This window comes from Camellia sinensis, chromosome 13 (assembly GCF_055761805.1).
Source record: "Camellia sinensis isolate YWXY chromosome 13, ASM5576180v1, whole genome shotgun sequence".
Classification (NCBI taxonomy): domain Eukaryota; kingdom Viridiplantae; phylum Streptophyta; class Magnoliopsida; order Ericales; family Theaceae; genus Camellia; species Camellia sinensis.
The window spans coordinates 6,359,346-6,384,613 of NC_138973.1; the positions used below are offsets into that span (position 1 = coordinate 6,359,346).

Consider the following 25,268-nt stretch of genomic DNA (forward strand, 5'->3'; position numbering starts at 1 on the left):
GATATGATATTTTATCTTATTAGCTTATTTAGCCTATTTTATCTTTTTGTACTTTTTTTAGTTCTAAAATGATAGCCAAACCAAAGCTGAAAAGAAATTAGTAGAACTTGGAGAGGAGATTTGAAGAGGAAAAAAAAGAAAAAGATAAAATAAAGGGAAAACTTATAAAATTACTTTCAATTTCATTCATTTTTCCACCTTTTTATTTTTCACTTACAAGTTTCCGATCAAATACTTAATCCAAGTAGTACCTTAAGGTTTTCTAATTTTATAATAATTTGACTGTGGATGATAGAATTGTTGAGATTGATTTTTTGCTACGAGGGATATTAAAACAAAAAGAAAAAAAGATAAAATAAATACTGAACTTAAGACACTTTTCACTACTTTCATAATATTTTTTATTCATTTTAAAACATTTTAACCATTTCCAAAATACTTTTTATTCCAATCCCAATATTAAATAATGGGATAAATTACAAATACACTCCCTAAGATTTGATTAAAATACAAATCAACCTCTGTAGTTCTGAAAATTACATTCTACATCCTGAGATTTTTAATTTCATAACAAATCGCCCTTTTTACTAATAAATCATCAAGTCAATTAACAGGTTTAAAAGATATTAGAAGTATGTTTTAATTAATAATTTAGGTAATTTTATTATTGCATATGAGAGCAATTATGAATTTTATTTAATTCTGTCAAATAAAAAACTCTAACAAGGGAATATTTGTAATTTTTCAAACAACGGGGAACAATTTTTACTTTAAGCAAATCTGAGGAGATGTATTTGTAATTTATCCTAAATAATGCATGGGGAACACTTGTTAGTATTTGCTAAATATAAAAGAATAGTGCAATTTTAAAATTTATAGTAGAGATTTTTATAATTACCTAAAAACTTCAAAGGAGATCCATGTAATTTATGTAAAATTTTATCATTTTATAAATTTTAGTCAAATCAAACAATTCAAACTCGAAGAAACACTTGAATAATATTATTAAAATGTAAATTTTATTTCTGGTAATATGATTCTTGATAATAAAATGTATATTTCAATTCCTTCCATTTAAACAATAAGACTAGAAATACATACCTTTCAATTCTGGATTCATATACATAATCCGTTAAATTTATAATAAAAAAAATAGAAAATAATATATAAGTATATTTTTTAAACCTACTTTTTAGACTTAGTGATATATTAGTTAATAATTAAAAAATATTTAATTATCAACCAATCATTTCTTAATATATCTTTAAATTTAAAAAACAGATCCAACTTTTAAACCTAAATAGCAATTACACTGCATGATACATTTTAAAAATTACACTTATATTACAGCGCATGATTTATTTTGTGATTCTCTTTCCTTCTCATACAAGTCAAGCTTATTATGAACAACCTCCAGAGCCAAACCCTAGCTTCCCCCCTGCAACATCATACACCACATCCAAAGTCTGTTGCTGTACATTTCCGAAAATGGCCAAGTCGGAGGCGGCCATGTTTCCGGCGAACGCCAAGCAGACCTGCGACACATTTATGGCGTAAAGTATCCCCTTCTTGTTCAGAGGAAGCTCGATGTTGCCGCCGAACAAGAAGCTGATCTGCGGAATCTTCACCGAGTTGTACTTGCTCAGATCGTAACAGGTATCAAATAATCGCGGAGCTGGAGCCATTGGATATTGCTTCATCTGATCCCGGAAAGCCGTTTTCAATGCATCGTACGCCGCCGGAGGGAGGCGAGTGATGACGGTGCCGGAATCGATTATAAAGCCGGCGGTCTTGAACACCGTTGGTGAGATCGATAATGTCTGGCCACTGACTTTGATTCCGATTATATCGAAGAAGTACAACGACGGAGCTTTCGAGTTTGATAGCAATGGAGTGAATTTCAGAGATGATCCAGCGGAGCTTCCTCCTCCTTTTCCGAAAGTTAGGTATCCGGAGGAGCTCGTTGAAGGAAGACAGTAGGAGAAGTAATTTCCGTATTTGGAAGATATTTGTGAGACAAGAGACAATGGATCTCGGCCGAGTCCGATCAATCCGGCGGTGCCGCCGAAGAGACCATTGTTGTTCTCGCCGCAACCGAAGAGGAAATTGGGGAAAACATCGGAGGGTGTCAATGTGATAGTTTCCGATCCAAAGAAACCTTCAGAGAATGACGAATCGCCGTACCTGACGCCGTAGACGCAGGTGTTGGTGAAACAACGAGGAGGGAAGCCGGTGGCGGAGGAGAGCTGAGAGCACTGCTGCGAGCTACAAGTGATGTTGGTGTATGTGGATGAGAGAGAAGGATCGTAGATTGGTTCTTGTTGTTGATAGCAGGAACCGAGACATGGCCGGCATTGAGTCCAGGTGAAATCGCTGCCGGTGTCGAAGACGAGGGTGAAGTCTTTTTTCGGGGTTCCGAGTCCGATTCTCACGATGTAGTTTCCGGTGCCAAGTGATTTGCCGGAGTTTGCCGGAATGGTCGTGGCCTTGGACTCTTTTACTCTGTTTTGTCTGAGTCGAGACTGAATTGAGTTGACTCGGGACTGGTCACGACGGAGGACCTCAGTCACTGTTGGAGCATTCTCTGTATTATGTTCATGTAGATGAGAGCATGGACCGTACTTGTGAACTACTTTCAGTGACGCTCCGTTCCTCTTATCTGTTAAGAATAATTAAATTTGTTTAGGGTAAGCCTTACTTTTAAGATTTATTAATTATTAAGTTTTATTAATAATTAATAAAGTTTTTTTTGCTGATCAAAAAAACAATGTTATTACAAATGATATAATTTAATATTATGAGAATTATAATTAAAAATAAAAAAAACTTAAATTTAACAAATTTCAAAACTTATTAAATGAAATAAAGTATTATTATTTGTTTGTTAACAACCTAAATTAAAAAGGGATTCTGAATATTTAGTTTTCTTTGTTTTATTTGTACGATAATTTTTTTATAATATTAAATTACATGTATGATAAATTTATGAACTTTATTGACTTAATGTAATTGATTAATTATAAAAATAAATTATACAAAGATAATGGAATTGTTCAAGTTTGATTAGTGGGAAATATTGTCTAGGAGAGATTTATGGACAAAAATTAAAAATAATTATGTAAAGTTTTATAAAAATGCTTGAGATCCGTAGATATTAAAGCTAAATTTATTACATTGATAAATTTAAAATAATATTTTAAAATTTTCTAACATCACTCTTTTTGAAACAAAAGAATTATTGCATTAACAACTTTTTTATACACAAAAGCAAGTGATAATGAATTATATATATATATATACAAGTGATAATGAATTATATATATATATATATATTAAGTAGATAGAGATATAGTTCAATTGTGGTCTGTACTTAGGGGACCATTTGATGTTTCATAGCATATTTTTTGTGATTACAAAGATGCTAACAAAGGAAAATTTATCATTTTTATTGATTAAAATAATGAGATTCAATACTTTTAATTTGATTTTTGAGAGATAATATGACACGTACCATATATTAAATTGTGTCAAGTATTATTGTAAGACTGCTAAATAACCGTTTTAGACACTTTCTTAATATTAAGAAGTTATTTAATAAACCCATGCTTTATTCAAACTAATTTCCCAAATTACATGAGTTTGGGAAATATTTTAAAATCTGCGTGGGTTTGGAAAAATAATTTGAAAAATGCGCGAGTTTAGTAAAGAAAAACTCATAGAGAGAGAGAGAGATAGAGAGAATTATTGATATAAATAACCTTTGGTAGAAGAGGTGCAAACAGAGGCTGGTAAAAGAGAGTTGACTTGAACTGAATGAAAGTTGCTTTGCAAAGGTGGTGTTTGGCAAGTGGGTTGGGGCTAAAATAGTCACAAAAGACAAAACAGGCTATTTTAGCCACAACAAACAAAACATCACATCCAACCCATAATCATTACACTCTTCTCTCACAAAAAAAAGCCAAAAAGCCAAAAAGCCCTTCCCAAACCAAGCTTTTTAGCCCAGGCTAAAATAGCCAAAAAAGTCAAAAAGCCAAAAAACCAACCCACTTCCCAAACGGAGGCAAAGTCTTTCTCTCTCCACCACCTAAAGCGTAGCCATTCTTTGAGGAGCAGAGAAGAAGGAAAAGAGAAACACAGGAGAAGAAGCTAATGGAAATGGAGGAAGCTATTGGAGTGGCCATCATTTACAAAAAGCTCTTCTCTCTCAATTGTGCTTTTTTTTCAAAGCACTTCTTGTGTTAGTGTTGTAATATGCTACTGAATTTATAATGGATGTTCAACCTTCCACGTCACCTAAGATAACGGCCTGGTTTGGAGATAATATATATTTTAGTCAAAAAAAATTATTATAAATTATTATATTATTCTCTTTATTTTTTATATATATTTTTATAAAAAATTAAAAAACTATTAAAATAACTTATTTTTAAGCGAGACCCTTTACATTTTCTGTGGTCATCCTTCACATTTCCCATAAAATAAACCAGAGGGAAAGCAAAGGAAAGTAGAAATAAACATTTTTAAAATATTTTTTTTAATTATCTCTTCTGTTAAAATTAAATGCTAAATTAATAGAAATTTTACAAAATTAATAATAAGAGAAGGAGAAAAATTGAAATCTTATTTAGGTTTTGTTTGGGAAGAATGGGTTGGGTGTATTTGAGGCTATTTTAGCCACAAAAAGAAAAAATAGACTTTTTAATCCAATAAGACAAAATATCATATCTAACCCATAATCATTACATCATTTCTCTCACAAAAAGTAAAAAAAGTCAAAAAACTTTTCCTAAACGAGGCTTTTTAGCCTTAGGCTAAAATAGTCAAAAAATTAAAAAGCCAACCCACTTTCCAAGCGAACCCTTAACCAGAAGGGAAAAAAAAATACTAAAAATTTATCCCATATTTCCTCCACTACAACAAAAACATATTTTAGTGACACTATACTAGTGGAATGTTCTTAAAAAATGTCACAAAAAAAATATTTGGTGGCAGTTTTTAAAAAAATGTCATAGAGCTACAAACAAACAAGGCTCTAGTGGCATTTCAATTAAAAAAAGTATCACTTCACTATAACAAAAATGTCACTACAACAAATTTACACTTTAATGACACCGCACTAGTGGCATATTTTTAGAAAATGCCACAAAAATAAAAATTGGCATTAAATGTTTTAGAAAAATGCCACAGAACTACAAACATACAAGGTTCTAGTGGCATTTCAATAAAGAAATATCACATCAATTTTATGGCATTTTATAAAATAATGACACAAAAAATTATGTTCGTAACATTTACCAACATATGCCACTAAACTTTAATAGTAATGGCATTTTTTTAAAAATGTCAGGATGCTAGGTAGGGGCAAATTACTTTTTATAGCACTTAAGTGAAAAGTGTCATAAACAAATATTTTATAGCATTTTGAGAAATGCTATTAAGCCAAAAACTTTCCAAGCTTATAATGACATTTTCGAAAAAAGCAAAAAATGCCAATATATTTTTTAAATTTTAAAATGCAATAAATGATTAAAAATAAATAAATTAAACTCAACATACACTATAGGAAAAATCACATTCGGCGACTAAATTTCCTAACCAAAAAAAATTTGGTTGCTGAAAGTAAAGCTTTCAGCGACCAAAACAACATTAGTAGCCAAAAGTAAAGTTTTTTGGCGACTAAACAATTTTAGTAGCTAAAAGTCTATAATTGGTGAGTAAAACTAAGTTTGGTCGCTGATTATATGGGTTTTAGTGACTAAAAATTTTTTACTAGCCCAAAATAAAGCTTTTTGGTGACTAAAAAAATTTAGTAGCCAAAAGTCTGCAATTGGCGACTAAAAATAAGTTTGGTCGCTGATTATATGGGTTTCACCGACTAAAAAAATTTTAGTAACCAAAAGTAAAGCCTTTTGGTGACTAAAAAAATTTTAGTAATCAAAAGTGGTTATTTTTAGCGCGGGAGAACTAAAATCCTAATGCGGAAATTAAATTTTTTGGCGACCAAAATTTTGGTAGCTGAAAGTGCATCTTCGGCGACCAAATCCGATTTTGGTCGGCAAAAGTTAAGTTTTTTAGCAACTAAAAAACAATTAGTAGCCAAAAGTATAGAATTGGTGACTAAAAAATATTTTTAGTCGTCAAAAGTGATCTTTTTTTATTTTGCTAGTAAATAGTTTATTTTACATAAATTATGTTTAATAAAATAATTATGTTTATACATATACTTTTATATTAATATGGATGTTTGTACTATATAAATAATATATGTTGCATATATAATCATGTAGTGCTATAGAGGTGTAGTGGGAAGAGTGTAGTGTATGAGGTTTATGGTGCGGGAGGTTGGCGGTTCGAGTCTCCGCAAGAGTGGATCAAATTGTTCTACAACGAATTATTGTCACGAATAGTGCCTACCATGACATTAAAGTGTCACTGAAAGGTTTTAGTCTTGATGGTGTAATGACACTTATAAATGTCACTGACTCTTTTTTTAATGATGCTTGATAGTGCCACAAATAATATCTACCATAACATCAAAATGTCATTGAAAGTTTTTAGCAATGATGGTGTAGTGGCACTTGCAAGTATCTACCGTGACACTAGTATCTACCATGGCACGAATACAAATGGTACTTGTTCAAAATGCCAAAAGATTAAAAAATGTCATTAAACCAATAGTTTTGTGGCACTTTCAAATGTCACTAAACTAAGAAAATGTTATAGTGTTCTTTTATTATTTACCTCCCTATTTTTCTCTTGTAAGCAAATAGGGAAAAGTGATAGTCTTTATTAGCGTATTTGTTTCAATTTTCTGAATTTAATTTTTTGAACATTGAGTTTTTTTATTTTTTTTAGTGAATATTTTTAAAATTTTTGGTTTTTTTTTTTTTTTTTTTTTTTTTTTTTTTTTTTTTTTTTTTTTAGACGTATCTTACTTTAGGCTCGTTTGAGAAGTTAGGTTTGAGGTTTTTTTTGACTAAAATAGTTACAAAAAAACAAAATAGGCGTTTTAGCCCAATAAGATAAAATATCACATTCAACCCATAATTATTACATTCTTTCTTTTAAAAAAATAAAAAAAAATCAAAAAGTCCTTCCCAAATTAAGCTTTTTACCCCAAAATAGCCAAAATAGTAAAAAACCAACCCACTTCCCAAACGAACCCTAGACATATCTAAAACGTATTTATAAAAAAAAATATTTTAAAAAATCAAAAAAAATCAAAAAGTACTAAATTCTCATATTTTTTTTTTGTATTTTTGATATTTATTGAGTTTTTTTTACAAATATTATACTTTAAGTGTATTTATATGAAGTACATCTAAAAATTAAAAAAAAAATGCTTCAAACATTGAAGAAATTCAGTTTAAAAAATAAATACAAAAAGTAAAAATTTTAATTTTCTAAGAAATAATTTTTAAAAATCCAAACCAACGAAGCTGTATTTTTTTCTTTGCTTCAAGGTCCCACTTACGCGTTTGTTTGCGCGATTATTATTGTGAGGAAAATGATAGATAGGCTCTCTATTATTTGGTGATGATCATAAAAATTAAAATAAATTTTGTTTTGTTTTGTTTTTTTTTTTTTTGGGTGGTCCACCTAAAGCGACAAAGAATTTTCTTTTGATGTTTTTTGGAAAGGGATTGATATATAGTGTCTAAATTAGTCAATTAAACTCAATTAATATAAACTCAACAGTCCCAACAGTCCCATTTATGGATATTAATCTAATGAATCTAACAGTTTTATTTATGCGGAAATGACAAAATAATCCTACATTTTACAATCGGAACGCTAGTTAAATATCCATAAATGATCAAAATATTCATATCTTGAAATTACACATTTGTCCAAAGTTTGCTAAAGGGATTTTTTTCTAATTTTTTGAATATTTGGAGAATCCCAAAAATCAAGTCATTCCAAAATAAGAAAATTCGCTAGAGCTAGGTATAGAGTTATTCGAACTGTAGAAACTGTCTAACCCGATAGGAACCACATACAAATGGGCGGTTTCGAGTTTAGAGTAGGATCAGATGCGGTTTAGATTATTCTTTCATAGCGGGTTGCAGGCGGGTTGCAAGTTTTACCTGTATTGGCAAGCACCCGCCCGCAATAAACATTTATTTTTTTTAAAAACCTGGGAATTGCGTGCTTTCAACATTGATGCTGGTGCAAATTTAATTCCTATGCAGAATATTCAATTTGACAAAGCTGAGCCCGAGATCTTGGGTGAGAAGAGATCTATTCTTTTTCTTTTCTTTTTTTTTTTATTGTTGATGCTGGTGCAAATGAACATTTCTTTATAATACCGTTCCTATCCCAGTATTCTTTCTTTTCTTTTCTTTTTATTTTTTATTTATTTTTTATTGTTTAATACTATTCTACTTATCTTCCAAATGCAAAAAAACACAATTATATATAGAAGTAACATTAGGGAAAGTCCTCTCTATTTATCAGTATATATGTTTATGTAATTTCATTTCTCTTATATTTTTCATTGTCTTAGGGAAATTGAAGATTCATATATACATAAATAATACATACTCACAGTTGTTATGTTTTTAATTTTATAAGTTTTAATTTATTAATTATTGATGTTCTAAAATAATGGGAAGAAACATGCCAAAGTTTTGCTTTCTAAGCAAAAGTCCAATCCGCAAATCGCTCGCAACCGCCTACATATCTGCGAACCCTATCCGCATAAATCGCAACCATTGCGGGCAGTTGCAAGCTCAATTCTCCTAAACTACAGACATGCGAGTAGATCCAAACCGCAAACCGAATCGTTCAAAACCGATCTACGACCACCCACTACAACAAAATGTACCTTTGGCGACTACTTTTGGCGACTAAAATTTAGTCGCCAAAAGTATAATTTTTGGTGACTAAAAATTAATTTTGTCGGCGTTGGTTCAGGATCTAGCTACTAAAATATTTTAGTCGATAAATATTTATTATTGGCGACTAAATTCAAATTTAGTCGGCAAAAATTCCATTTTGAGTGACTAAACAGGATATTAGTTGCCGTTAGTATACATTTTAGGCTACAAAAAATAAATTTAATCTACAATATTTCTTTTTCCTGACTAAAATATAAGTTAGTCGTGAAAGAGGACGTTTGGCGACTAATATTTTCGTCGCTGTTGAGTGATATTTGGCTACCAAAGCATTATAGTCGGCATAATTGATTCATTTCCTGACCAAAAATAAAATTAGTCGCTAAAGGTTGAAATTTCAACGCGTGCCAATTTTTTTATTGCTACGCGCGCGTTGATCTATTAGGCAACATAACTTCACAACAGTGTATCACACACACCTCACCAAACCTCACAGAAATCACCCCCCTTTTTGGCCGATCGGCCAAAAGTGACAAGCACCTCTAGAATGCTGACTCCTGTCTTCCACTCAACATCTTATCTTCTACAAAAGCCTCAGCTTCGTAGTTTTCTCCATTTCAGCTTAGTTTTTGCACCAAATGGAAGCATTTTTTGTCCAAAATCTCACAAATTAGATTGCCAACTTGGATGGCTCGGAAAAGCTGAATTTCCGAGGCTTCGGCATAAATGCACTATTCACGTTGAGTTGCACCCCGCTGCGTTTTCCGCTTCTCCATGCCGCGGCAAGGTTTTGGAATCCGGTAACACACGTCTTTAGCTTTGGCAGACAAGAGATGTGCCCCACTTTCGAGGATTTCCAAGTTTTAATGGAATCCGAGAGTGATGAAGAAATCATGCCTTAATTCCACTTTGGCTACGTCTAAGCCTTAGGACGAATGTGCGGCCTTACTTTGCATGACGCTCGGTCATTGATTCACGACAAAGAGCTGGACATTCCGAGCTTGATTATTCGATTTTTCGATGCTGGTGACTGTGGCGATCATCATTGGTAGGGTTATCGGCGACAAGCACTTTGCTTGTGCATGTTGGCTCATTTCTTGCTTGCCCCAGGCTTCGGTGGGTTTAGCACTTATTTGATTGAAGTCGTCGAGGGCTTGAAAGAGAGCAAGAGCTGCATCGCCATGACGCTAGCCGAGACATTGATGGGTTTAGACGCTTTTCATCGCCAAGAGACGACTAGATTCACGGGGAGTCCACTACTACTGCAGGTAATGTTTCCCACCCTATCTCACATATATTTCTTACATCACTCAGCCCTCAGGCTCGGTTTTTCTCTCAAAACCTTTTTCTCACTTTTTCTCTCAACATGCACCTCTCTATTCTTTAATCTCTCATTTTTTCATCCCTCCCCATGTATGGTTGATAGATAAATTAAGGGTAGTGGACTCATGCCCAGCATATTCAGCCCGCAGCTATTTCTTCCGATGACGTCTAGTCGATGCCCCGGATGAGGGATGGTGGTGCAACTGGATGTGCAGTTTGTCCGCAGACTGCATTGCTTGGCACTGCCCCTGACTCAATTTATCGGCGATGAGCTATAGCATGACCCGCCAGCCCGAGATTCAGTTGATTGGCCTGACACACTGTGTCTTTTACTTCCCTTTCTGATTTCGACGCCAGTTCGGATATGATCAGACTTTTCCAGTAGAGGGGATAGCGTACCCTGCTGCATTTCCGGTCCGAGGCGCACAGCTAACCCGGTATGCCACAGCATAGAGGATAAGAAAGCTTCTAGCCCCCGCTCCTATTTTCAGTCACACCCTCTTTGATGAGTGCATAGCTTGGCTTGATAAGGAGGCGCAGAGCGGGCCCACTTTGGCATCAGAGGCTTCCACAAGCTCGGGAAGGGGACGCAGGAACACCTGACTATGCCCCGAACTTATTTGCTTTAATCAGAATTTTCAAGTTTTCTTTATGAATGTAATGAAAAGCAACTTCAATTTGTATTCAGGAGCAAGAGAACTCTGTATTGAAACCAATGTAATTGAAGGTTGTGGGTATTGAAAATTTTCCGTTTGGTCCAAAAATGGTCTAAGTTGTAAAAAGATTAGTTTGAGCAAAATCAACTTTTATTAAAACTTTTCAAAACCATTTTCAATATGGATCAGAACTGGACACGCCTGAGATCTATCACCGAGATGTACAACCCAGGATCCCGACAACTGGAAAGTTGCCTCTAGTCTGAATAGCACTGCACTGGAGATCATAACCGAGCTTTTGAATGCAGAATAGACAAAGATGACCAAACATGATCGCATGGACAAAGTTGATCGGGGAAGTGTTTATGGCTGGACTTCAGGATGGAGTTGCCTATGTATCCCAAAGATGGGAATCAAGCCTTACGTAGCTCGGCTTAGGTTCACTTGTGTATTAACCCTCACCTTTTACGTTCTAACTTTTGCCAAGGCCGCCCTTTCTGGGTTTTCAACCTTGTGAGCTCAGTTTTTATAATTTCAAATTTTTTGTGCTCTAACTTTTGCCTAGGTCGCCCTTTTGGGTTTTCGGTCCAGCGAGCCACTCAGAGAAAATATTTCTTCAACTTGTCTATGTTGATCGGTAGGGAGAACTCTAGGCTATCTAGGTCCATTAGAATGACAGCTCCACCCGACCAGATTGACTTAATGATGTAAGGACCAGTCCAATTGGGTCTGAACTTGCCCCTAGGGTCGTGGATGGGAGCTCGGTTGTCTTTGAGCACTAAATCTCCTTCTTTAAAATTCCTGGACTTAACCTTCTTGTTGAAAGCCCTGGCAATTCGTCGTTGATAACCCTGAACATGGTACAGTGCTTTCCGTATTCTTTCATCAAAGAGCATGAGTTCTTCGAATCTGTTTTGCTACCAATCTGCCTCGGCTATCTAACACTCAGCCAATACTCGTAATGGCGGAACTTTAATTTTGATAGGCAGAACGGCCTCCATCCTATAGACCAAGGAATACGGAGTCGCCCAGTAGAAGTTCGAATTGAAGTTCGGTAGCCCCACAGAGTAAACGACAGCTTATCTGGCCAGTCCCGGTAGGTTTCCACCATCTTCTGCAGAATACGCTTGATGTCCTTGTTGGCGGCCTCAACAGCTCCGTTGGTTTGCGGCCGATATGTAGATGACTTATGAAAAGCCACGTTGTATTTCTCTAACAAGTCAATCACTTCCTTCTTGAAGTGGGAACCATTATCTGAAATAATCTCGTTCGGGACCCCGTAGCGACAGATGATGTTGTTCCTGATGAACTTAGCAACATGCGATGCCTTCAATATCGCATAAGATTGGGCCTCAACCCACTTCGTAAAATAGTTTATCGCGACCAGAATGAACTCATGCCCATTGGACCCCTTCAGAGTGACAGCCCCGATCACATCAATCCCCCAGACTGAAAACGGCCATGGCAAAGTCATGTTGTACAGCTTCGACGGCGGAATGTTCATGTGGTTCGCATGGATCTGGCATTTGTGGCATCGCCGAACATAGTCAATACAATCCTCCTCCATGGTGGACCAGTAGTAACCCTGTCTAAGGATCTTCCGGGCTAGCATCGCCCCGTTCATGTGCGCGCCGCACTCTCCTCCATGGATAGCCTCCATCAGGCGCTTCGATTCTTCGGCATCAACATACAGCTTATGCATCCCGAGATGACCTCTCTTGTACAGTTTATCTCCGCAGACAATGAACTAAGCGGCCATTCTTCTAATTGCCCTCTTATCTTTGGCATTTGCCCCTGGTGGATACGCCACTTTTTCCAAGAAGTTCCAGACATCGTAATACCAGGGGTTCTCATCTTGTACGTTATCTATGGTAGCAATAAGCTCGTAGGCCGGCACAAATTTTTGGTCAATGATGATCGGACGCATCCGGACTCCAAAAGGGATGTCTATCATAGAAGATAGAGTTGCCAATGAATCTGCGAACCTGTTGTTCTCTCTTAACAGATGAGCAAAATTCAGTTTCTCAAACCGAGGAATCAGCAAGTCCAAGGTCTGGTGGTAGATTCTCATCTTTTCTTCTTTGACTTTCCAATCTCCTTTAGCTTGAGATACAACAAGGTTTGAGTCCCCGATGACGTCCAACTGTTTTGCCCCTAGTTCTAGAGCTGCTTCTAGTCCAACAATACATGCCTCATACTCTGCTTTATTGTTCGATACTTTGAACTGGAGTTTGAATGTTAGAGGGATACGAGAATTGTCAGGTGCTATCAGCAACACCCCTATCCCATACCTGTATTGGTTTGACGCTCCGTTAAAGTACATCGTCCAAGTTTCATCTTCGACATGCAGAATGGCCTCGTCTGGGAATAGGTACTCAACTGCTTCATCCCCTTCAACCGGGTGATCGGCTAGGAACTCCACTACCGCTCTCCCCTTCACTGACTTGCGCGTCATATACTTCAAATCGAATTCGAAAAGCAGAAGGAACCAACGGGCTAGCCTACCTGTAAGTGCCGGTTTCTCGAAAAGATATTTGATGAGATCTAATCTCAAAACCAGTTTTACAGAGTGAGCTAACAGGTAGTGCCACAGCTTCCTGGTAGCCCATACTAAAGCCAGACAAGCCTTCTCCGGCCGAGTGTAGCGGGTCTCGTAATCCAGCATTTTCTTGTTCAGGTAGTAGATAGCTCTCTCCACCTTGTCCTCAGACTCCTGTGCAAGCATGCAGGCCATTGTAGTTTCAGTCACTGAAAGATACAAAATCAACGGTTTTCCCGGCTCAGGCAGTGACAACACAGGTGAGTTCTGTAAATATTGCTTGATCTGTTCAAAAGCAGCTTGGTATCGGTTGTCCCATTGGAATTTCTTTCCTTTCTTCAGGAGACCAAAGAGCGGTTCACAAGTCAAGGTTAATTTTGCAATAAACCGTCTTATGAATTGCACTTTACCTAGAAAGCCTTGCACCTCCTTTTTAGTCTTTGGTAGTGACATTTCTAAGATGGCCTTGATTTTGGAAGGGTCGACCTCGATACCTCTCTGTGTGATCAAGAACCCCAGCATTTTTCTTGCTGTAACACCAAACGTACATTTCTGAGGATTCAACCGCAACCGATACTGGCTGATCCGTTGAAAGAATTTCTGCAAGGCGGTGTAGTGGCCCTCTCTTTCCTTGGACTTGACAATCATGTCGTCCACGTACACCTCAACCTCCTTATGGATCATGTCATGCAAAATTGTGGTCGCGGCCCGTTGATATGTAGCTCCAACATTCTTCAGCCCAAACGGTATCACCCTATAACAATAGGTCCCCCACGGGGTGGTAAAAGCAGTCTTCTCCCGGTCTTCGGGTGCCATTAGAATCTAATTGTAGCCAGAAAACCCATCCATGAATGAAAGCAATGCATGCCCCGCAGTGAAGTCCACTAATTCATCGATATGCGACAGAGGAAAGTTGTCCTTCGAACTGGCTTTGTTCAAATCCCTGAAGTCCACACATACCCGAATTCTGCTGTCCTTCTTCGGCACTGGAACTATGTTGGCCAACCAAGTTGGGTATTCAGATACCAGCAGAAACCCTACGTCAATTTGCTTGGTGACCTCTTCTTTGATCTTGAGGGCCCAGTCCGAGCGGATCCTTCTGAGTTTCTGCTTAACTGGTCAGGCCTCTGGGTCAAGAGGGATCTGGTGCTGTACAATCTTAGGATCGATTCCAGGCATGTCTTCGTAGGACCACGCGCAAACATCTTTGAAATCTTTTAATAAAGCGACTAAGCGCTCGCGCTCCTCCGAAGACAACGTGGACCCAATCTGGACCAGCCGCGGGTCCTTCTCAGTACCAACATTAATTTGGGTGATTTCATCAACCAGCGATTTAACAAACCTCTCTTGCTCTTAATCTAGCAAATATTTCAAAACCGGAGGAATTTCTTCCTTGTCATTTTCATTGAAATTTTAAAAGTCCTGATTAATACAATAAATCAAAGGCACAAAAAAGTACTTGAAGACCACAACCATTCCATTCTCATTAATCACTTCCAAGTCGCCTGATTCCTCTGTTACAACAGACTCAAAGAAAAAAGAAAAAGATGACCTAGACAGGACTGTGGCATCTGGGTTGTCACCCCTAAGAATACCGGACTCAGACTCAGACGAGTTGGAACCTGATTCCGACTCCACAGACTCGGTGGAATCAGATTTCGTCTCACTACCTGACCTGGTGCTGCTCGATAAGAATCCCTCCTCGTACTGCCAGACGAGGGAGGGTGCGATGGATGCATCCAAAATGTTTGAAGGTGGGCTCGCATCCGTTTTATTCCCGATCATAAACACTGAAAGGTCATCCCCCAAGCACTCATGTACGATCGGAGGATCTGAAAGTAGACAAGCCAGTGCTACCCCTATTTCAATCTCGGTGCTCTCGGAATCCACTTCCTTGCACTGCTCAACCTCAGGTGATGGGTCTATCTGCTCCTCGGCAACATCATCCCGGTCAATTGTAAGTCATAGAAGATCTCAAAACCCCACAGGTGCCTCTTCTTGGCATTCAGCCATGGCTTTGGGAAGCCACAGAATAGAAACTCTTCACCCTCCCAGACAAAGCGTTCGTTCAGGGTGTCTTGGATAGGCCGATGCATCAACTCAAAATGCTTCCCGGTCTGCTAGGCTCTGGCTCTCCCAGTCATTTCTTTGCCTTTCCTCACCTAGTCCTCTTTGGTGGGCAGATAACCCAAGCCAAAGGTATGCGGGTTATACGGCACTTCGATCGATACTGTAATGCCATTCCGGCCACTTTTCCCTAGTCCCATCCCAGGGATGTGCTGAAACTTGTTCATGAGGTACACAGACTGTGCGCTGACATATAACCCCTCATCAACAGCCAAAATGTTCTGTACAACCCGGGCCTCGGCTAGGGTAAATCCTGACAGGAACACATCCTCCGTGCCATGCTCGATTTCCAAAATCGGTGTAGACACCTCTAGCGGCGAATGGATTGACAAATTCCCAAAAACAATAGCCAACCCGTTCTCGTGGAGGTATTTCAGCATTTGATGTAGGGTGGAAGAGACCGCCTTCACCTGGTGCAGCCACAGACGGCGTAGGAGTAGATTAAAGGTTGCGGAAACGTCCAGGACATGAAAGTCAATATCATGTTGTCTTGGACCAACCTGAGTCTGAATCTTCACGGTCCCCATCACCTCTCTGCTTGTATTGTTGTAGGCCCTTATCACCTTGGCAGTTGGCACAAAGTCCGCAGACTTCAACCCGATTGCATATGTTGTCCTTGACGAGCACACGTTAATGGCGGATCTCGTATCGACAAGAACTACCGGTATCCATTTTTCTCTACACTCGACAGAGATGTAGAGAGATTTGTTATGGTTTGCGCCCTCAGGCGGCAGCTCCTTGTCGGCGAAGGACAACGTCGGGGAAGTTCCTCCCGGAAAGACCAGTCCTACCAGTTGCTCAGGCGTGGTATCTATTGAAAGTTTGGCCTTGTCCATTGCAGAAAGGACAGCTTGTCGATGTACTCTTGAGGCCATAAGCAGTCCCCAGATGGAGATGTCTGCTTGTATCTTCTTAAGTTGTTTCAGCACAGCCTCCTCCTCGAGCAGCTTATCTTTCTGTTTCTCTGCCTCTTTGTCCTTTTCGGACGCCTCTGGTTGATCTAAGTGCGGGGGCTTGAAATAACGCCCACTCCTAGTCATGTGGTCTACTTTGCTAGTGTACCAAGTATCATCCGGCTGGCTTTGTCCCCAATCTTCATCTGTGTGGGCAATACATAGGTCGTCATCTTCCCACCACATGCCATCGGCAGCCGACAGACACCTGTTCGGCTCTGTTACAACTATCCCTATGCCCACAGCACTTTTTGTTCCTGTGCTCGCAGTACGCTCCGTTCTTGTACACGCAGCACGTTCTATCCCCGCAGGGGCTTTGGCCTTTCTGGCCCTCTCGAAATCTTCGATCCTTTCCTGCTTAAACTATTTCAACGCAGCCTGCTGTTCAGCATCTTCCGTACCCAAACTGCCGTATTCTGAGCAAAATTCTTAACACTGATGCTCTTCGGCAGTGCACTTTGTTCTTCGGCCCTTCCGGCCACAGTTGATGTCCCCATCCCTGACAAACCCTGTTCTGACTGAGGTGGCTCAACAATATCTGGCTCGTCGCTGAGCCACCCGGTAGCTTCTGCTGACCCTTCTAGACCAAACCAGTTGACAGTCACGTCTCCCGGATCCTGTTCGTTGAAAAACTGAAGGTTAGCAATGTCCTCTTCCAGATCTGTTTGGTCATCTAGCCCCTGATTAGGTCCATCCTCCCATACTACGCAAATCTCTGCCCCCACTGGCAATTCCACATTCGGCCTAGCCTGGACCGTTGATGTAATGTAACTGCTTGGGTTGTACATGAAGCTCGCAGACCCCTCCGGTTCTGACTGATCATTCCTATCTGTCCCCACAGTCGACCCAATTCTATCTTCGATAGCCACCACCACCGTCTCTGGTTGGGTTTGGGAGATGTCCAACATGCACAAGTCAGTGCTGTCAGGAATGAACACCTCCGGCTTGGGTAGGTGAGAAGGGGTGATATATATGCTAGGGTCATATGACACAATCCCAGTTTGGATCAAGTTGATGCGTTTAGAAGGTGGAGCTTGGTTATATGGTGGGAGTGGGTTGGTTATGACATTCGGTTTCTCCGGAGGCACGATTACCCTGTTGTCAACGAGATCCTGAATCTCGTGATGCAATCTAAAACATTGGTCGGTGTCATGACCATGCTGTTGGTAAAACGCGCAGTACTTAGTTGGGTTGTGGGAGGGAGAAGGTTTTTCTAGCAATGGCCGCGGCTCTAGGAGCTTCAAGTGCCCTTTCCTGATCAAAACCCCCAAAGCCTTGGACAAAGACATCTATAGTGGGGTGAAGGTTCTTTGGCCTCGGGGGGAAACTTGGTTGTTTCTGAGCTATTTCCAGACGCACCGGTGAATGGGGTAGCTGCAAGGGTTCTTGGGGTGGTGGTGGTGACCATTCACACATCTAAAGATCTGGGAGCTGCTGCACTGCTTGTGCTTGCATTCGTACTGTGGTTAAACGCCCTCTTGGGCTGCTCCCTCTCATGATCAATGAGGCCCTATTTCATAGCGTCCTCGATTTGCACCTCTATTTCATGTAAATTTGCAAAGGTGGGGAGGGGGAGAACGATCATCTTCTGCATGAGCTTAGGCTGGAGGTTACGCACAACTATCCGAATTTGGTCCTTGTCAACAGGCCTGATGGTCATCATCGAGGCCTTGGCCCTCCAGCAGGTCATAAAATTAGAGAAGCTCTCATTCGGCTCTTGCCTAGTTGTCTCAAGATCACGAGTTGTGACCTCGATTTATGTATTGTAGGAGTATTGAGCTACAAAGGCCTCAGCCATCTCCTCCCAATTCCTCTTAACAGAGTCCTCCAGTTTTGCATACCAAAAAGCCGCTACACCCGACAGGGTCCAGCCAAACAAAAAAAGCTTCTGCAATCTAGAGAGGCCTATCGGCCTTAAGATATCCGAGAACAGCCGCAAATGCACCATAGGATCTCCAGACTCGTCGAAATGGTCTATGTGCGGCATTTAAACCGGTCTGGCAGGGTCACGGCTGAGTCGGTATACCCTTCCTTAATATCCGGAATGGATTTCACGCCCTGAGACTTCTTGAACAACTTCTCTAGTTTGCTCCGGTAGGTTGGTAGGTGCTTTGGATAGCTGGGGTAGGATTGGGGGCGGAGCCAGCTCCGTTGGAATGTCCGTATTATCCTGGACATGTGCGATCTCCCCAAGTATGAGAACTCTTGGTAGGGGAGGAACCTGGTGCGAAGCAGATGCTCCGGCTTGTTGTGGTGGTTGTTGTTGCTAAAGTCTAGTAATCAACTCTGCTTGTTGGGCCATAACCTCGGCCTGGCATGTGGCAAATTCTGCTTGACGGGCAACATCCTGCTGCATGGCTTTCATACTCTCCTGGAGCTGACACATCATCTCTTCTATTCTTGCCATAGGGTGTTGGTCTATCTGAACAACCGGTATATCTGTCCTTGCAGTAGAAACTAAAACCTCAGCCTGACTTTTCACTAGTGGGTGGATAACTGATTTGACAATCACTGTACCGATACACTGCGCCTTTTTGACCTCCGTCTAGCAACCGGGGGTAAAGAAAGGAACACTGCTTGTCCGTCTATCAGATCCCTAGATCGATTAAGTCTACGACCTCTAACCCAGAGTGCTCGGGGAATATCTGCCTGGTCGGATGCAATGGTGCTAAACTACCTTGCAAAAAGATAAATAAAGCATAATAAGGAAACAATGAACGGAAAAATGGACAGCATAACAGCTTAAATTAAGACAACACACAGTTGGCAAACACAAGTTGAAAGAACTGTTCTCAACCACTAATCAATGTTCCCAAATCACTGTCCCAAATCTGAATTTGATACCCACAAGTAAAACTGATTCCCATATACTGATGCTGATGCCCGCAGGCCTGATACCCAGACTTGCAAACTGATACGTGCATTCCTGAAGAGGCCAACTCTAAAAGCACATAGCAAGCAAATGTGAGCCAAAACACCCCTATGTTGGGGTAGGGTTTCCCTGTTCTATTTTGTCAGGAGCTAGGGTTTTACTATGCACGAAATGGTTTCAAACAACCTATAATCGGGTAAGCAACATGTCCTAGCTTGGAATGGTCACTACAGTTTCCGATATGCACTAGGTCGAATGGTCAAAAAGGATGCCCCGGTAAAAATCGGGGTTTGTGTTCCCGTCGTAGTAGAGCCCGCAACCGGTCAGCCTTATGGCACGCTTCTCAAAGTGAGCCTCTGAAAAATCATTCAGGAATAGCATACGGCAAACACGGTGTCCTAGGCACACCAATGCAAATGCAATGCAAAGCAACACATAAGTGTAGTCAAAACAAGATATCATGAGTTCGAGTCAAGTTCTCTAATTCCCCAGCAGAGTCGCCAGAAACTATAGACGTGCCCGAGAACTCTCTGGCTCCGCGTGTGAAGGCGCAAAATCAGTTTTGTTCTTAAGCTACTACAGTTCGGACTCAATGTCATGGTTCTGAATCTAATCTCGCAAAGTGCAATGCAAGATTGATAAATCACCAAAGAGTCCAAATCTGGCAAATCATTTTTGAAAAACTGATTTTTATAAAGAAGTGCCAAACATGGACTGCTTTGCCAGATACAGAGTCGCCACCTAAATATTTTATTTTGAGGGAATTTAGGAAACCATGACTCGTGCCTAAGGCCATGTGTCCGTCATCACCAAAGTTACCTCGGCTCGGGAACTTGGGTACAAAAGGGGAAGGTCATGCAATGAGCACCCCCGCTCGCCCGATCAAAGATCGACCTCTACTAATCATGATATGTTGTTTTTGAAAACACATGTGTTCTTATTCCGGTTATTAGCTAGAATTACTATGTGATACGCACAACACACAAGTATAGACTAGATCGCCTAAGTTGGAACAAAACATCTCATGTTTGTTTGAAAATGGTTTGAAGGTGCTACTTGCAAGTAGGCTAAGACGTGGATTTGCCACCCTCAAGTGGGCTTAAGAAAACATGATTTTGCTACTCTCAAGTGGGCTTAAAACTCGCATTTCAACGAATTGTTCTAATTCAAGTAATCTACTCTTCACCCACAGGCATTTATGCAATTAATCATATAAGTAGTTAGCCTCATGGCAAGCATGTTATCATGGTAACACTCACACACATGCAAGATGCTAAAGCATAAAAGCTTACCTAGTACTCCGAGCCAAAACAATCAACTAGTTAGAAATCATGCATGATCCTAGTTTATGTTAAGATGGCTAATTGGTCCTTAATACGAACGTGATTATGCGTTTTGATATGATTTTGTGTGCCATCATGTGAAAATATGTGGTTTTGAATTTCTATCTGTTCATTGTAGGAATATCTGTTTGAATAATCTGCTTTGGAAATTAAATTGGAGGCCTTATCGGACACAGAACCCGAAATCGATTACGCCATTGTGATTGGCATAATTTTTAGAACCTACGGTGAAATTTAATTGGAAATTGATTAGGATCAAAATAATTAGATTCAAAACGATTAATTAGTGCCCCATTACCTTATTATTATTATAATGCCAATAGTGGGTTTTGTTGGGTAAGGGCACTACACCCTTTATTCTCCCTTTTTGCTTCATTTGACTGATTTGGGACTCAAATTATAGGAGAGTCGACTATAGAGAGGGAGAGAGGAGAGAATTGTGCAAATTGTAGCTTAAAGCTTGAGAACCTTGAAGATAATCCAAGAATTGTTATAGATTGTGAGAATCAAAGCTTCTAGGTGAGTAATTCTTGGATTATAATGTAGACACCCCATTTTTGACCGACCTTAAGACTCAGACGTCACCAGTTGAGCGCTCGGTGATATTGCATATAGTGCTCGTTCAGAGGTCTCAGAGTCTCGGCTGCGAGCCTTGCCTCCAGACTTCCGGACTCTTTCATGCTTTGCCTCGGTTTACGAACCAGGCTCTGTTTTCTCTTCCCGAAGGGAGGGAGAGGTCTCGTAGATCATCTCTCAGTGGCCGTAGGCTACGTTTCGTGGTCGTAGGCCATTTTTCCCGTTTGGAGTTCGGTTTCCGGTTTTTCGGAGCCGTTAGCCGTGTGCCTCGGTTCGGGACCGCTTAACCACCTCCGTTTGCTCTAGTTTTTGGTATGCATCTTATTTGCTCCCTTTTGAGGGACACTATGGCTCGAGAGACCAACTTTGTGGTCAAACACCACTTCCGATGCCTAACAGTCAGTTTTCGGGGCCTCGGGCTGCGCGTTTCGGCCCCCGAACCTTCATTTTGCATCGGTTTGGGCTCATTTTTGGTGAAGACCTTATTTTCATTGCTAAGAAGGTCGTAGAAGGGTGGGAGGCCAGTAATTGTTCTGACAACCAGTTTTATTCCTCCATCGCCCTCCGTCACCCGTTTTTCTCACTTGAAAGCCAATGTTGACCACCCTAAGGCCACTTTTTCCAGCCCTAAACCACATATTTGTGTTGTACACACCTGGGAGGCCACCAATATCACATGGCCGGCTAGTAATTGTGTTTGACCCTTTTGAACCCCTCTAAAAAGTGGGCTTTTCTCTCTCCTGGTTTACTTTCTCCAGTTTTTGACCACATGGTTTTGTTGTGCACACATGGGAGGCCACCAATCTGGGGTGGCCGGCAACTAATACTTCTTGAGCCTTTTGACCCTTGGCCGGCCAGCCATGGGGAGGGCCGGCCGGCCACCTGCAACTTCAATACCCGGCTGGCCATGATCCCCTCCTCTGGTACATTACAAATATGTATTTTGTTTCCCCCCAGATTGTGTATCCGGGGGGCTGCACTTTTGGGGGGAAACTTGAATTCCATTCCCCCCTTTTTTCCCACACTTTTGCCTATATCAGGCCCTCCAGCTCCCATTTGAAGGGTTACAAATTTTGCTTTAAGGCTCTTGCATTATATATCTCTCTCTCTCTCTCTCTCTATTCAAAGCTCCAAAACCCCAAATCTCACACCCCTTTCCACACCACCACATAGCACCACACCACCACCATCCTTTCCAACACTTGGAGATGGTTTTTCAGAGCTTAGGAGCACCTTTTCTCAAGCCAAAAGCTGCTGGAGCTTGGTCTACAAGGGTGAGTCTTCATTCTCCCTCTTTTTGAGCTTCTTTTGCATGCTTTCTAAGCCATACTTGCTTGCATATTTGGGCTCCAACCCTAACTGAAAATATCATTATTTTGAGCTCTTTTTTATGTTTGTTTAAGGGCCTCTCCCTGTTTGAGGTTTCCTTTTTACACTTGCTTCTTCACCTCTCTTGTATGCCTCTTTCTTGCATAGTATTTTAGGCTCATTTTTAAATTGTTTCGAGCTTGGTTATAAACTGAAAAGTGGCTTATTTTGAGCCCTTATTCAATATTTTTGAAGGGCTCTTCACTGTTTGAGGCTTCCTTTTGTCACTTGCCTCTTTATCCCTCTTTTGGCCATATTTTTGCATGTTTTGGTAGCCCCTTGTGCTTGTATTTTTGGGCTCTGGTCCAAACTACACCTTATGCTTGTATTTTTGGGCTCTGGTCCAAACTACAAATAGCCTTATTTTGACCCCCTCTTCATGTTTTATAAAGGGACTTTTGCTATTTGAAGCTCCCTTTTTTCTCTTTGTGTTTAAACCTCTGTTTTAGGCCTTATTTTGCATAGTATTTTAAGCTTGCATGTGCACTGTTTTGGGTTTGGTCACTAACTGTAAAACACCATGTTTTGGGCCCCTCTTAAACTTTGTTGAAGGGCCCTCCTCTGTTTGAGGCCAGAAACCATCACTTGCTTCTTTGTCTCCCTTTTGGCCCATTTCTTGCACAATAGTTTAGCCATACTTGTGTTTGTTTTCATGGCTTGTTGTAAACTGTAAAGTGCTTAATTTTGAGCCCCTCTTCAACTTTGTTGAAGGGATCTTGGCCATTTAGGGCCAGAAGCTTCTACTTGCTTCATTATCTCTCTTTTGGGGTCATTTTTGCATGTTAACTTAGCCCTATTTGTGTTCACTTTTTGGCCTTGCCTAAAACTGTAAATATGCTTGTTTTGGGACTTTCTTGATTCTGTCTTCACACTTCATGTTCAAATAATGCATGCTTTGCATAGCCATAGGTCATTCCATGTACCTAATTTCATGTTTCGGGTCTCATTTCATCGGGTGCCATGTTTCCATGTTTCGGGGCTGTTTTGCATCATATTTCAGCACTGAAATTTGCATGTTTGCATACCATGTTTCATGCCTTGCCATGTCTTGTTAGAGTGGCATTCGTGCCTTAGGCTCGGTCCTCGATTTGCGTGCATGTGTGCACGCATTTCGAGTGTCTCATTTTCATCTCATGGCCTCCTATGTGAGTGCGGATGAGGTCCACTCACGTTGGTGTAAGCCCATATTGTATTGTGTGTGCCATTTCATTTCATAGCATTGTGTATGTTAGGCCGTATGTTAGCGCATTGTGTATGCCATGTTACCTCGTGCATCGTGTATGCTATTTCGTAGCATTGTGCATGCTAGGTTGTATATTAGTTGCATTCATGCATGTCATGCATATTGCATTGTGTTTGGGATAGGAGTTAGCCCGAGCACGAAAAACGAGGTACGTTTCGTACTCCGAGTGATGGAACGTATCTCAATTCCTGGTCGCCGACACTCTGGATTATCCATGATGGAGTCTAGGCCCTGTTTTGTTTATATGTGCATTCATTTCATATTGAGTCGTGCAAATCGACTCCTCGGCCATTATGCATCGATATGCATGATTGGTGGCACGAGGATCGAGGCATGCATACATTTGTGAAAATACATTGCCATGCCCTTTTCCTACTCTCTGTTGCAGCAAATCAAGAATCAGTGGCCCTTCAAAAGCCTTGCACAGCATTCCGGCATCAATCACAAACAGAGGCTAATTGGGGCATCGTAGTGGATTTCCGTGCCAAGCAACTCGGAGCATGCATCATTCATCATCCGGAGCAGATTTGAGGCAGTCCCTGGCTTGCATGCCAATTTATTGCTTTCTTAATTTAATTTGTTAATTAATTAGGGTTTTGTAATTATTTGGACTGTAATTATTTATTCGGGACTGTATTATTTATTCGGACCCTCTGCGCGAGGGCACAACTGTAATAAGTGTGCGTGTGTGTGATGTATGTCTTCCAACTCCACGTCTTTCTCCATTTTATTTACCCGCTTATTGTAACAACCCTCATATTGTTTACCGATTAATGACTGATTGATTACCGTTAAACTGAATTGATCATGACTGATAAATGAACTGATTAAAAGTACTGAACTGACTGACCGAAATTGAAACTGAATGGAATGAATACATCTGTTTGAATTGCATTTTATCTGTTGACTGTTTGTTTGATCTGTTCGTGTTTTATGTTTAAACTGCTAAGTGAAGGCCTTATCGGCGGCCGAACCGGGAATTGGTTAATGTTTTATGATCCCCATAATTAATATGATTTTATGGTGTATTTACCTGAAAACTGATTGGGTATGCTTAAATTAGATTAAATAAGCTAATTAAAGAGTTAGGCTTAATTACCGAATTGCCACCCTTAGTGGCCCACTCAACATAACATATGTGAGCCTTGTACACACTTGAAGAACCTTTTCATCAGCCATTTCTCCTTGTTCAACCGGCCTTAGAGAGAGAGGAAGGGAGAGAGTTGAATTGTTCTAGTGAATTGGCTTGAATTGCTTGGAATTGAAGTGTAGACTTCTAAATTGAACCTCTAGACTTGCATTCAAGGAACCTAGGTATGAATTTCATCATTTTGACTTGTCTTTAAGTTGATTCATGCATGGTTCATGTCCAATTGTAGAGCTAAGTCATGAATTGGTTCATTAATATTGAATTAGAACTCACTTCATGCA

General features: G+C 40.0%; 1 protein-coding gene across 1 annotated transcript; it reads right to left on the bottom strand.

Moving 5' to 3' along the window:
* Positions 1-1,288: 1,288 nt before the first annotated feature.
* On the bottom strand, positions 1,289-4,202 carry LOC114319080 (aspartyl protease family protein At5g10770). The gene is made up of 3 exons (XM_082901343.1): positions 4,067-4,202; positions 3,759-3,833; positions 1,289-2,659 (listed from the first exon to the last, which is right to left on the bottom strand). The coding sequence occupies exons 1-3, from the start codon at positions 4,182-4,184 to the stop codon at positions 1,401-1,403; spliced, it is 1,452 nt and encodes a 483-aa protein (XP_082757469.1). The 5' UTR covers positions 4,185-4,202; the 3' UTR covers positions 1,289-1,400.
* Positions 4,203-25,268: the final 21,066 nt, after the last annotated feature.

Coding starts and splice junctions, on each gene's coding strand:
- LOC114319080 (XM_082901343.1), bottom strand. CDS start 4,184: ATGATGGCCACTCCAATAGCTTCCTCCATTTCCATTAGCTTCTTCTCC. Junction 3,834..4,066: donor AGGTGGTGGAGAGAGAAAGA/CTTTGCCTCCGT, acceptor GCCAAACACCAC/CTTTGCAAAGCAACTTTCAT. Junction 2,660..3,758: donor TTGCACCTCTTCTACCAAAG/GTTATTTATATC, acceptor TATTCTTAACAG/ATAAGAGGAACGGAGCGTCA.